The sequence below is a fragment of the Podarcis melisellensis genome (genome assembly GCF_964234715.1).
Source record: "Podarcis melisellensis genome assembly, chromosome: 10".
Taxonomy (NCBI): domain Eukaryota; kingdom Metazoa; phylum Chordata; class Lepidosauria; order Squamata; family Lacertidae; genus Podarcis; species Podarcis melisellensis.
In genome coordinates, this window is record NC_138542.1 from 74,533,131 (window position 1) to 74,547,162 (window position 14,032).

Consider the following 14,032-nt stretch of genomic DNA (forward strand, 5'->3'; position numbering starts at 1 on the left):
CCCTGGGGAGCCTGGCCAGTCTTTTGTAATGGCAAATACTTAGTTCCTGAGCCAGGTCACAGGCTCACCCTATTCCTACACAGACACACACTTAAGACAGGATTTGTGAAGGAGGAGACAATGGGGAGGCTTTTTCCTTTGACGTTGCGGAGAAATGGTTGAGGTCAATTTGGGAGGGACAAAATGGTTTCAGGACTTTCCGGGGGGGGGGGGGGTTCAGACATGTGGCTTATATATTGATGTACGTGCTTGATTGGTGCATTTATGAACATTTATTATACATAAGACCTTAATTTTTTTTATTTCAAAATCGGCAGGTTGTGCTCTCTGCTCTGCCTCCGCGGCTGGAGGTAGGAAAGCTGAGCACCAGGTTGCTGGAACCTGCAAGGGGGGGGGGGGAGACCATTGCCTTTGGGCGCAAATCCTATCACAAAATCAGAGTTGAAACACAAGACAGAGAAACCAGTAGGAGAACACTTCAATCTCCCAGGACATTCTATACAAGATCTCAAAGTAGCTGTTTTACTACAAAGGAATTTCAGAAATAGACTGGAAAGAGGAGCTGCTGAATTGCAATTTATTACCAAACTTAAAACCATGGAGAGACCTGGTCTGAACAAAGACATTGGATTCTTATCTCATTATACATGACAAAGCCATTTTTCACCTTCTCACCCCTTGCTTTTTCCTGTAAGACCTATTGCAGTCGTTAAGAGTCGTCAACAGGTTCATCACAGCTATCACCCATTCCCACCACCCTTCTGAGTAATACCCCTCCCCACCTTCTCACTATATAGAAGGGTCTGGTGACTTCTGTTTCAGTGTATCTGAAGAAGTGTGCATGCACACGAAAGCTCATACCAAGAACTAACTTGGTTGGTCTTTAAGGGGCTACTGGAAGGAATTTTTTTATTTTGTTTTGACTATGGCAGACCAACACGGCTACCTATCTGTAACTAAAATCAGAGTTGGAAAGGGCCCCAATGGTCATCTAGTCCAACACCTATGCAGGTATCTCAGCTAAAGCAGGTTGCTGGTCCCCCCCCCCCAAATCTGGGCATCCGGTTGCCCCCTGTGAGAACAGAATGGGCGCTGGCCTGATCCTGCAGGCTCTTATGTTGACAGCATGTTTTGGCTGCACCAGCATGAGATCCGGCTTACTGTGGCGGGAGCCCAACTGGTAAAGGTAAAGGTAAAGGTACCCCTGCCCGTACGGGCCAGTCTTGACAGACTCTGGGGTTGTGCGCCCATCTCACTTAAGAGGCCAGGGGCCAGCGCTGTCCGGAGACACTTCCGGGTCACATGGCCAGTGTGACATCGCTGCTCTGGTGAGCCAGAGCTGCACACGGAAACGGCGTTTACCTTCCCGCTGGTAAGCGGTCCCTATTTATCTACTTGCACCCGGAGGTGCTTTCGAACTGCTAGGTTGGCAGGCGCTGGGACCGAGCAGCGGGAGCGCACCCCGCCGCAGGGATTCGAACCGCCGACCTTTCGATCAGCAAGTCCTAGGCGCTGAGGCTTTAACCCACAGCGCCACCTGTGTCCCAGCCCAACTGGTAGAGCGCCACAAAACTCAAGCAGAGGGTCAGAAAACCTGGCGCGGGTTTGAATCCTCTGGGGGCGCCAGACTCCTCACGTTCCCACTCCTGGAGCCCAGGTATACAAAACACCCCCTCGCCCACCCAACCCCAAACACACACACACAGGAGAAAGAGCTGGAATGTAAAGGCTTTATTTAGAAAATTATAGATCACTCTGTCTCTGGGCGCCGGCAACGCACCTCCTTCCTTGGGGAGGGGGGGGCACCTGCTAGAGCCAACAGGCCCACCGAGGTTGCTGTTCAGGGCCCTCCCACTAGAGGGCAGCACAGGGGTGGGGGCGGCAAAGCCAATCTCACCTGCCCCCCAGGTGGAGGGGGGAAGGGAGGCACAAATGAGGTCAAGGCAAGGGCCAAGAAAATAGAGGGGACTGGCCCAGGAAGAAGTTTGCGGGTTGAGGCAAGGTAGCCACTTCTGCTGCCCCCTTTTTTGGGGGGGGCACCCACCACCTCACAACAGTGCTCAGCAAGAGAGAAAGGGTTTTCCCCTGGGGGGGAGCTCCCTTGTAAATCCCCCACACCAAGACCAGAAGACTTTCACACCCAATGCCAGCTCCAGCAGCAGAGCCAAAAATCCAGAGATTTTTTAATCTAAAAATGAAGATTTTTGGGGGGGGGATACATACTCCCCCCGCACCTAGTTTTCAGGCATCCAGCTCCCCGTGAGGAGCAGGAAGAGCCCCAAGAATGAAACCGCATTCAATAAGCAGCATCAAATAAAAGAGGGGGTTTTTTTGGGGGGGGGGTGCAGAGGTGTCTTAAGAGGCCAAAGAGGCCTTTTGTTTAGCCTAGAACAGCCTCGTCCTTCGCCTTGGGAAGGGCTTTGGGGGGCCTCTGCCACTTCACGGGCAGCATCTGGGAAAAGCTTTGGGGTGCAGGGAAGGGAAAAGGTTCAACGGGCCCCCAGACCCGAAAGCCCTGTGCAGGTGAAGCAGAGCCCCCCCAAACAGGAGGAGGAGTGGGGGAGCGAGGGTCAAGAGAGATCCCCAAAGAGACCCGCACCCCAAAAATCTGCGGACGTTTCTAGCCGAAAGCGGCAGGGCCCTGTGGGAGCATCCGCCAGCCCCTGGAAGGTGGGATTGGGGGCACAGAATGGGGCACCCCTCCAGGAACAGCACCTATTATTATTTCTTCTTCTTGACGTTGCGGGGTCCGTCTGCGGGGGGCTCGGCCAGGCCCCTGGACTTCTCCGCTGCTGCTGCTGCCTCCTTCCTCCTCACTTGCCCGTTCTTCTCGCTGGCGGCCGCCTGGTCTCCTCCGGCCCCGGTGTCCACTTCCGCCCGCTTGGCACCCTTGGGCTTCCCAGGCCCGCTGGGGGTGCCCCCCGCCAGCAGCCAGCCCCCCGCCGCTCTCAGGAGGCAAATGGCAGCCCCCGTGAGGTACAGGGACCAGATGACAGCCGGGCCGCTGAACGGGTGGAGGTACTCTCGAACTTGTTGCAGGGCCGTCGATAGCGGGGCACCCGAGGCCCTCTTCGGGGAGGACTTGTCCTACGAGGGAGGGAAGAAAGGGTTGGCAAGGCAAGGCCATAGCTCGAGAATCACAGAATTGGGACCTCCAAAGGCCATCCAGTCCAACACACTGCAATGCAGGAATCTCACCTAAAGCATCCCTGGCAGGTGGCTTGGCTTAGAAACCTCCAAGGAGAAACCTCCGCTTAGAAACCTCTCCTGGGAGTCTGTCCCACTTGGTGTTGTTATTGTTGTTGTTTATACCCCACCCATCTGGCTGGGTTTCCCTAGCCACTCCGGGCGGCTCCCAACAGAATATTAAAAACAGAATAAAACTTCAAACATTAAAAGCTTCTATAAACAGGGCTGCCTTCAGACATCTTCTAAAAGTCAGATCATTGTTTATTTCTTTGACATCTGGTGGGAAAGCATTCCACAGGGCGGGTGCCACCACCGAGAAGGCCCTCTGCCTGGTTCCCTGTAACCTCACTTCTTGCAGGGAGGGAACCGCCAGAAGGTCCTCAGAGCTGGACCTCTGTGTCCAGGCTGAAGGATCGGAGTGGAGATGCTCCTTCAGGTCTACTGGGCCGAGGCTGTTTAGGGCTTTAAAGGTCAGCACCAACGCCTTGAATTGTGCCTGGAAACATACTGGGAGCCGATGTAGGTCTTTCAGGACTGGTGTTATGTGGTCTCGGCGGCCGCTCCCAGTCACCAGTCCAGCTGCCGAATTCTGGCTTAGTTGCAGTTTCCAGGTCACCTCCAAAGGTAGCCCCACGTAGAGCTTACAATATTGTGACAAAATTTTGCACGTCGTCTCAAGATCAAGGAGCAACTTGGAAAACAGCTGGACACCATGCTAAATCAAGGCTGTACTTTTCCAAACTGCACTGGTTTTAGCTACTGATTTCAAAACTGCCCTAATTTGGGAGTGGGGGTTCTTAATATTCAAACGCGTGCAATACAGGGATCTCTGCTCTCATTGTCAGAAAGTTCTTCCTGATGTTTAGCTGCACATCTGCTGTGGGATGAGCAGGGGAACATCTAGCGAACACGAATGGTTTGGCTTTCACGCAAACAGAACGGAGGAAAATAATTTATTTTAGAAAATAGAATTATCGATTTATTGTGGATTGATCATTAGTCGGTTAACCTCACTTGTAGGTATTGCAAATGTTAAAAGACTGTACGTGCAGGAACTGGCAAGGGGATAGCTGATGGCTGATAATGGTTTTTTTTAAAAAATAATAATAATACTGTAATATAAGGTTAATTGTAAGGAATGCTATGCGAATTAGGAATAACTTGGGAAATAATGCAGGAGCAAAAAAGAAACTTTGGACACATCAAGAATGGAGGCGGGAAACCAATTTTTGGGAAAATTGTATTAAATTTGTTTTAACATGGGTGATTTGGTAAAAATTTGGAAAATCAATTTGGCAGGGCAGGGGGCTCTCCCCACAAAGCGTGAGGAAGCACTCTCCCATCATCAAGCTGCTGAACCCCCCCCCCTTTTCTGGGAGGCAGGTGGGAAAAGAAATGGGGGAGGGCCGGCACCAGAGCCAGGGAAGGCAGCAGGGAATCTCGTCACACAGGGCTCCCCCCCCTCACACTCTACCCCATTGAAAGGTTCAGGACAGGTCAAAGAAAGTCCTTCTTTACGCAGCCAGAGTTAACCTGTGGAACTCCCTCCCACAGGAGGCAGTGAAGGCGGCTTTAAAAGAGGGTGGGACAAATTCCTGGAGGAGGAGAGGGCTCTGCCCTGGCCTCCACAGCTGAGGGAAGCCATGCTTCTGAATCGCTGTCACTGGAAACCACAGGACGGGAGAGGGCTCCTGTGTTCGAATCCTGCTTGCAGGTTTCATTTTGGGACAGCTGGATGGCCCCTGTTGGAAGAGACCCTGAGGATCATCTAGAACAGCCCCAGGGCCGGATTTAGGCTGGATGAGGCCCTAAGCGACTGAAGGTAATGGGGCCCTTGATATGTCCAGCTGTCCTTTGCCAACAACAAATGGTTGCTGTTTTTTGTGTTGAATATATGCTGTATGGTCATTGATGGACCTAATAGGTATCTAAAGCCATTTGCATATAAGAAAAATGTGTTTTATCAAAGTAATTGCTGAATAATTAAGATGAAGTATATAAATAGTGAAATACAATTAAGAAGAAGTATAAATTACTAGTGAAATGATGATTAAGCTCTAACTTAAAATGATTTTTTATTCATAACAAACTTAATAATGCAAACACATTAGCATTGGGCAATAACAAAAGTTCCATTAGAAACACAGTTTACAAAGACTCATAATCTAGTCTCTAGAAACTTGCTAGAACATGAAATAATAAATTATATGATGCAAATAATTATAAACAGCAGAATGTAGGCACCCTATATATAGAAAGGAGCAAACCAGGGATATTTTAGGGAGCAGGCTAGCAGACGGGGCCCAGGACTTACATCAGAGGAGCCTACACAACACAAAACACTATTGCTGTATGTAGGCTTTATTTTATTTGCTTTTTTATCTTATATTTTGGAAATGTACATCCAGTGGTTTTTTTTCCTTTAATTTTTTTGGGGCACCCAAGAGAGTGGGGCCCTAAGCTAGAGCTTGTTGAGCTTATACGTTTCCGAGCACAATTCAAAGCACGTTTCCGAGCACAATTCAAAGTCAAAGCGATAAACAACTACCTGACATTCAGAAGACATCTTAAGGCAGCCCTGTTCAGGGAAGTTTTTAACGTGTGATATTTTACTGTATTTTTGGTTTCTATGGAAGCCGCCCAGAGTGGCTGGGGAGCCCCAGCCAGATGGGCGGGGTATAAATAATAAATTATTATTATTATTATTAGTAGTAGTAGTAGTAGTAGTAGTAGTAGTAAATCTGGCACTGGCCTCCACGCCCCCAACTTTGCAAGGCAGGAACAGGCAGTTCCCCCAGACAGGAATCAAACCTGCAACCTTGGCATCATCAGCACCACGCTCTTAACCAATGGAGCTATCCAAGCCCAATGCTCCCCCATTCCTCCTGTGCTCATGCACCCCGCCTCACCCTCTTGAAAGGGCACAGATGCTCCCTGCCCCTCGACTCACCTTAAGCCCATGTTGGACCAAGAGGCTGTCCAGGACGGGGTCGCCGAGGAAGACAGCTGGGTAGAATTCCTCCTGCCACTGCCGCCTCCACCACCGCTGAGGGAGGGACCTGCAAGAAGGCAGGAAGGGGGAGAATAACTGGGTGCCCTCTTCACACCTTGGATCAAATCTATGCTTCCGGGTGCCATAAGAAAGCTGCAGAGATAGCGCAGGATAGTGTGCACCCTGGAAATGATCTCTTTCAGCTTCTGCCTTCTGGAAGAAGGTGCAGGGTTATAAAGACTAAGACTATCCAAATGCGATTTTGGTTTTAACCGCAGTGTAAGGTAGCACGTCAAAGTGCAAGTAGATAAATAGGTACCGCTCTGGCGGGAAGGTAAACGGCGTTTCCGTGTACTGCTCTGGTTTGCCAGAAGTGGCTTAATCATGCTGACCCGGAAGCCGTACACAGGCTCCCTCGGCCAGTAAAGTGAGATGAGCGCCGCAACCCCAGAGTCATCTGCGACTGGACCTAATGGTCAGGGGTCCCTTTACCTTTAAGGTAGTGTCTATGGGAGTATATTGTATTTAATTATGGGGTATCAGAGTTTTTAGGGAGCTAACCAGGCTGGGATAGCTGAGATAGCAGGCTTATTGGTTTCTGAATGTATGATGTAGATTGTCAATTTCATTGTTCTGCATGGGACAATTACAATAAAGATTATCATATTGTTATTGTTCAGATGCGTTCGTGGTCCACAACCACACCCATCCTGCACCCGTATCCTGGGGGCAGGAGGCAGAATTCTGCAAAATCTGTTATCGGCTTCACGTACGCGAGGATACGCAGCCTGAGCAAAGAACTAGCAAGAACCAGGCAGAGGGGAAGCCTAATGCTGGCTGCTAGAGGGGGAAACGGCACAAGGAGGGTTCTGCGAGTAAAAACAAAAACGGGTTGAGCAAGTGTTTCAAAGGACTGTGGTTGGATGAGGGGAATGGTGGAGTGAGAGAGTGGCAGAAGTGTGGGAGCAGTCAAATACAACATTCCTTGTTTGCCTAGAATGGACATGCAAGGGGATATTGGTCCAGGCAGTCAAAACTTCCTGTTCCTCCTGGGCTGGAGCATCCTTCCTTTTGCATCTGGTAGAAGGTGGGCGTGACCTCACCTGTCCAGGTAACAAAAGGACGAGTCACGCAGCACACCTCCCTCTCTTTTTGACTTCCTTCTTCATTTAAGCAGCTTTTAGCTAGGACCGCTCTGCTAGCTCTCAGCTAGCAGAAGCACTGGGATTATTCCCCCATATGGGGTAGATCCACATGTATATATTTGTAACTAAGTCTGCCTTCAGGGATCCAACTGTGAACTGAGGTGAGTAAACTTCTTTTATTGACTTTGAATAAGACTGTGGCGTCTTTATTCTTTTAAGAGGGATTCAAGGGAACTTACCAGGAATGTACAATTCAATCTGAGACAGACTGAATTGTATAACAGTGAGAGGCTCACACGAGCCTGCAACCAACTATCTGCTGTGCATCTAAGAAAGGGAAATATAACTCTGCTACATAAAGGAACTTGCTAGCGCAAGTTAAAAATGTAAAGGTATCCCTGACCGTTAGGTCCAGTCGCGGACGACTCTGGGGTTGCAGCACTCATTTCGCTCTATAGGCTGAGGGAGCCGGCGTTTGTCTGCAGACAGCTTCCGGGTCATCTGGCCAGCATGACTAAGCAGCTTCTGGCGAACCAGAGCAGCGCACGGAAACGCCATTTACCTTCCTGCTGCAGTGGTACCTAGTTATCTACTTGCACTGGTGTGCTTTCGAACTGCTAGGTTGGCAGGAGCCGGGACCGAGCAAAGGGAGCTCACCCTGTCGCGGGGATTCGAACCACCAACCTTCTGATCAGCAAGCCCAAGAGCCTCAGTGGTTTAGACCACAGTGCCACCTGAGTCCTTAGCGCAAGTTAGGAAGGATATTAACAAACAATGTATCCTCTCCTGCCTCCCTGAAGATGGTCAAGGAGAGGACGAAACAGCCCCAAAGGATTCCCCGCCCTCTCCCAGAAAGCGCTGCATGTCACTCACCAATCCTGGCCGGCGTCCGTGAACCAGTATTTGTACAGCTGAGCCCGGATGTAGGTTGGGGGTTTGGAGCTGAAGGGGTATTTGGCGTCGTCCACCTGCACGAGATGGATCACTGTGGGAGGGAAAGGAAGTTCTTTCAGGCCCAATGGGTCCGGATGTCCCACCCACTTAGACCCACGGGGCTTTTGTGGGTTTAGGATAAGAACTGTGTCTGCCACCTTGAGCTCCTTTGGGAAACAAGGTGGGATATACAAATGCAATCACAAACGACATTCCTGATTATTAGGAAAGTATTCCTCTATGCGACAACAGCTGCCAGGATGCTCATAGCAAAACATTGGAAAGGGAGAAAAATTCCAACAATGAAAGAGTGGCAAATTAAATTTTGTGAATATATACATCTGGCAAGACTCACGGCATTCATAAGGGGACAATTGGACCAAAAATTGGTAAAAGCATGGGATTGTGCTAAAAAGTACCATATTTTTCGCTCCATAGGGCGCACCAGACCATAAGGCGCACCTAGTTTTTAGGGGGGGGGGAATAAAGAAAAAAAATCATTTCCCCCCCCAGCCCCAAAGAGCAAAGAAGCCAAGACAGCAAGCAGGATTCATCCCGCTCGGTGTCTTGGCTTCCTCTTTAGCCGCACGCAACCTCTCCAGCCGGGAGAGGCTACACGCGGCTTTGGTAGAAGCCAAGACACCTGAGCGGGATGGATCCTGCTTGCTGTCTTGGCTTTGTTTTTAGCCACGGGCCCCCAAAACAGGTCCTGGAGCGGCTGCAAGATTGCACGCAACCTCGCCGCCACTCCCAGAGCTTGCGGATAGCTGCCTGAAGCCCGGGGAGCACAGCGGCAGTTGGCGCTGCGCTCCCCGGACTTCAGGCTTCAGGCTGTTATCCACAAGCCTTCAGAGCGCCCCAAAGGCTTGCGGATAGCTGCCTGAAACCTGGAGAGCGAGAGGGGTCAGTGCGCACCAACCCCTCTCGCTCTCCAAGCTTCAGCGAAAGCCTGATTTCGTTCCACAGAGCGCACACACATTTCCCCTTCATTTTTGGAGGGGGAAAAGTGCGTCCTATAGAGCGAAAAATATGGTATATGAAAAAATGGAGTAAGTATATCAGTATGTAACGAATGAAGCTTTCAGCGTTAAAGAAAGTGAAAAATGGTGCAAAAAGTATAAAGATAGAGGTAATCTACATTAGACACAACAATTTAGAAAGAGTAAAAATTTTGAGGTCTTAGAACAAAGGAAGTCAATATGTGTATATGTACGTAATGATTAGAATGATGATAAGGTTTTATTTGTAGATGTGGTTTTTTGGTTGTTTCTTTTTCTTGTTTGTATTGCTTTATTTTGGATTTAATGTTTGTAATTTTTGTTGTAATTTTGCACTGAAAATAAAATAATATTCTTTAAAAAAAAAATGCAACAAATGAATCAACAGCAATAACAACAGAAGGCAGAATTAGACAAACAGCTTGATTAGGAGAAGCTGTAGTAAGTCTTCCCCAATATCAGAATTCTGTAAAATGTGGGAAATGGCCGTTCTCTGACTTTTCCCCTCTTCTCACCTTCTTTCTTGCCCTGTAGGAGGCGGTAGACGAAGCCCGTGAACCAGGGGCTGTGTGCTTGGGGAGCCAGGGCAGCAAACCACATCTGCCAGTCGAGGCGCGGCTGGTGCGGGGTCACCACAGGGGGGGCAGCGCTGACGTTGCCCGGCTTGTACATGAACTCAATCTCCTGCGGGCAAGAGGGAGAGAGAGGCACTAATCACACACACACATCACCTGAAGCCTTATATCCCAGCTCAGCGAGGTTCATTGGACGACCACGAGAAAGTGAGCCTTTGGGTGCCATTGGCCCAGTCCTGCGGGACTCCCTGCCACTTGACACCCAGGATGCCTCCCAAGCAAACTTTTAAATGCCTGCTGAAAACTTCTATATTCCTCCAGGCTTATGCAAGCAATTAAGAACATACCAAACCACTTTGTATTTCTATGACACAGGGATGCACAAATATCTTTACAAATGATATACAGTGGAACCTTGGTTCTCGAACATAATCTGTTCTGGGAGTCCATTCGACTCCCAAAACCGTTCAAAAACGAAGGCGCAACTTCCGATTGGCTGCAGGAGCTTCCTGCGCTCAAGCGGAAGCTGAGTCGGACGTTTGGCTTCCGAAAAAGTTCAAAAACTGGAACACTCACTTCCGGGTTTTCAGCGTTCAGGAGCCAAAACGTACAAGTACTAAGGTGTTTGAGAACCAAGGTACGACTGTACATAAATAAATATATTTATGTGATATATATAAATGAAACCACCCAAACCCCCAGGATGCTGTGCTTCCACCGTCAGCTGCCTCCCAAGTCATGCAAATGACTCATTAGTCCACCCCGGCTTGTGCCCATCCTGCATGAGGTCTAGCACCTTGTGCAAGCATTGTTTTGCCAAAGTCCATGGACGGCATCAGCGGCTGTGGTCATCAGTGCGTGGTCTAAAATTGCGTGCACCAAAAACTCCTCTTCTGTGGACTCCACCCACATCAGCTTCTCACGATGGGCTTTATTAAAGAAAAAGGCTAATTGGACAGCGTCTGAAGGACTTAGAGCATCAGAACAATCTGGCCATCATAAAGAAACTCTACCAGATACCAAAAGATACCAAATGACTCTGCCCCTGTGGAGATGGCAGTCTGGAAACAGTGGCTCATGTTCTCCTGTCCTGTCCCCTTTGCAAAGATCTGAGGAATGAGATCATCACCCCACTCTTACTTACCATCCCAGGCTGCCCATCTGCGGCCACATGGTTCTTTCTGTTATCAGATCAAAATGATCAGACAACAGCAAAGGTTGCTAGGCTTATCAAAGGTGCAATGAGGCCACTATCTGAATGATAATCTTGTCATTTGATTGTCCTTTTTACCCAATGTTGTCTTTTTAACTGCATACCGTATTTTTCGCTCTATAAGGTGCACCTAGCTTTTGGAAGAGGAAAACAAGAAAAAAAATATTGTGAATCCCAGAAGCCAGGACAGCCAGCGGGATTGCAGCGCAGCGATCCCGCCGGCTGTCCTGCCTTATGGGATAGTCGCACACAGCCTCTCCCGGGCAAGGGGAGCCTTCATATTTCAGTATTTTAACTGTTGTATTTTAATCTTGTTTTTCAGTTGTATTCATTCAACTTGTTTTTATTATAGCTTGTTAGCTGCCCTGAGCCCGGCCTTGGCTGGGGAGGGCGGGGTATAAATAAAAATTATTATTATTATTAATTATTATTATTATTATTATTATTATTATTATTATTATTATTATCCCCTGCCCAGGAGAGGCTGTGCGTGGCTAAGGCTCCCCAAAAAGCTGCACTCCCTTTAAAGAGCGTGCAGTGTGTGTAGCTCTTGGGGGATTTAACTCCAAGGAGGGAGAAGGGCAGCTCTTCTCCCTCCTCGGGGAAAAGCCCCCAAGAGCTGCACACACTGCACGCTCTTTAAAGGGAGTGCGGCTTTTTAAAGGGAGCGCTGAGCAGAGCCTTCCACCTGTATTCACTCCATAAGACGCACACACATTTCCCCTTACTTTTTAGGAGGGGAAAAGTGCGTCTTATAGAGCGAAAAATACGGTATATGGCTTGTTTTATGTTGCCATGGCCGTTGGCTAATGCGAATAAAGTTTATCTATCTATCTCCATGAATTACCGTCCACGTTTCCTTGTCATAGCTGCCTTCCAAGACCACCTCGGGACGCCCGCCGACCCCTGTCATTCGCCGGAAGAGGCCGTAGGAGTTGGCGAGCTGGTAGCGGTCAACAGCGCTGAAGAGCTGGTGGACTCTGGGCCAGAGTTTCCCGTTGGACTCGTACTCAATGTAGGTGAAGGGGACCTGGGGTGAGAGAGAAAGCAAGGAGGGGAGGGGTTTTTTTTGGGGGGGGTCAGCCTTTCCTGGAGACAACGTTGCAACAACAGGAATGGCAAGAACTTAGCTGTCCATAAAACATGCATCGGGTATGTGGAACCCCGTCTCTGAATAAATGAAGCCCCGTGTTATAAGAAAAAATTGCTCCTTTTCCCTTATGGTGTACCCATATAGAGTCCTTAAGTGGGTTCCCTATCGGTAGCAGAAAATAATAGAGGCCAGCCAGAGAATATTGAGAAGCAAAGCAGCTAGCAAGACTTGACGTTTTCATCCCCCAAAAAGTTTTTTTGATTTGAGTTTCTACTGAAAAGAGGATGCATTTTAATGTTGTATCTTAATCTTGTTTTTAAGTTGTATTTCAATCAATTGTTTTTATCTGCCCTGAGCCCGGTCTTGGCTGGGGAGGGCGGGGTATAAATAAAATTTAATAATAATAATAATCTTTATTAAACTGTTGCAACAGGGTCCCCCACTCACCCCACGCAGGGAGGAAGGAGGGACCCTGAACATTGGTGTGCAAGCTCTTATATAGACTTTTGAAATTGCCTCCCCTGTAGCTCAAGACCACCCCCAAAAACATCATACATGCATCACAGAAAGAGGTGGTCCCCAGCAGAAATCTGAGTGTGTTGCTTCTCTTCTGTCTGCCAGGATACCTGATAATGCCTTATTATTATCTGATTGCCTTTTCTGGGTAGCCAGGCCATTCCTCGGAGATGGTAAATACTTAGTTCCCGAATCTCTTACACACATTGAGAGTGTGCTCAGCTTAACAGATACTTGACAGACTATTCTCAGGGAGGTGTAAGCAGCCCCTACAGTCCAAAGACAAAGGGAAGGCTTTCCCCATTTCCTCCCTCCTTGCAGAGAAACATTTGAGGTCAATTTGGGAGAGTCAAAATGGCTTCAGGATTGTTCTCCTGTACTATTTCAGAGACACGGTTTATATACTTATGTACGTGTTTGCCTTGTACATTTATTTCATATATGTAAAGGTAAAGGGACCCCTGACCATTAGGTCCAGTCGTGGCAGACTCTGGGGCTGTGGTGCTCATCTCGCTTTATTGGCCGAGGGAGCCGGCGTACAGCTTCCAGGTCATGTGGCCAGCATGACTAAGCCACTTCTGGCAAACCAGAGCAGCATACGGAAACGCCGTTTACCTTCCCGCTGGAGCGGGACCTATTTATCTACTTGCTCTTTGACGTGTTTTCAAACTGCTAGGTTGGCAGGAGCTGGGACCGAGCAACGGGAGCTCACCCCGTTGCGGGGATTCGAACTGCCAACCTTCTGATCGGCAAGTCCTCCTAGGCTCTGTGGTTTAACCCACAGCACCACCCACGTCCCCTTTCATATATGTAAGACCTTAGAATTCCTATAACACCAGGAATCCCCACCACTAGGGCTCCCTTTCCAAGTGAGAGCAACTGTTAGGGGGACTTTGCTTCCCCCCAATTTGCTTTAAAAGGAAACAACAGGACAATATATTCATTCCACGGTGAGATGCAAGGTTCATATTTATACAAAAAGCACCCCTCCCTCCCCCTTCTCTTTCCCCTGCCATCGTTCAAAGGTGCCGTTTTTCTTTTCTTTTTTCCTGAGTTGGCACACTTGGCAGCTTTCGAGGCCCACGCAAGACGTCATCCCTTTCCACAAGCTGTCGCCTGATTTACTCACCAGGCTGATGGTAAACATCCCGAGAGCCGCAGTGGCGAAGATGGCCCACTGGGTGGCGCTCCAGAGCTTCCAGAAAAAGCCACGGGTGCAAGCACTCCTATGGGGGGGGGGGAGAGAGAGAGAAAAAGAGGACAAATAGAGAGGGCTGCATATTAACTTCTGCCATCTCTTTTTATTTTATTTTACAGTTCAATCTCTATTGGTTTATAAACAATACATCCAATCACCTCGAAACACCAAAACACAAAA

At 48.8% G+C, this 14,032-nt stretch overlaps 1 protein-coding gene across 1 annotated transcript in view; it reads right to left on the reverse strand.

Annotated features, from left to right (window-relative positions):
* Positions 1-1,716: 1,716 nt before the first annotated feature.
* Positions 1,717-14,032, reverse strand: part of LMF2 (lipase maturation factor 2) — a 32,994-nt gene continuing 20,678 nt past the window's right edge. Inside the window, exons 9-14 of the mRNA XM_081926971.1 lie at positions 13,784-13,880; positions 11,893-12,075; positions 9,773-9,941; positions 8,200-8,311; positions 6,140-6,248; positions 1,717-3,087 (exon numbers count right to left, since the gene is read on the reverse strand). Of these exons, the coding sequence (XP_081783097.1) occupies positions 2,722-3,087; positions 6,140-6,248; positions 8,200-8,311; positions 9,773-9,941; positions 11,893-12,075; positions 13,784-13,880 (1,036 nt within the window). The 3' untranslated portion in view covers positions 1,717-2,721. The remainder of the gene's footprint in view (positions 3,088-6,139; positions 6,249-8,199; positions 8,312-9,772; positions 9,942-11,892; positions 12,076-13,783; positions 13,881-14,032) is intronic.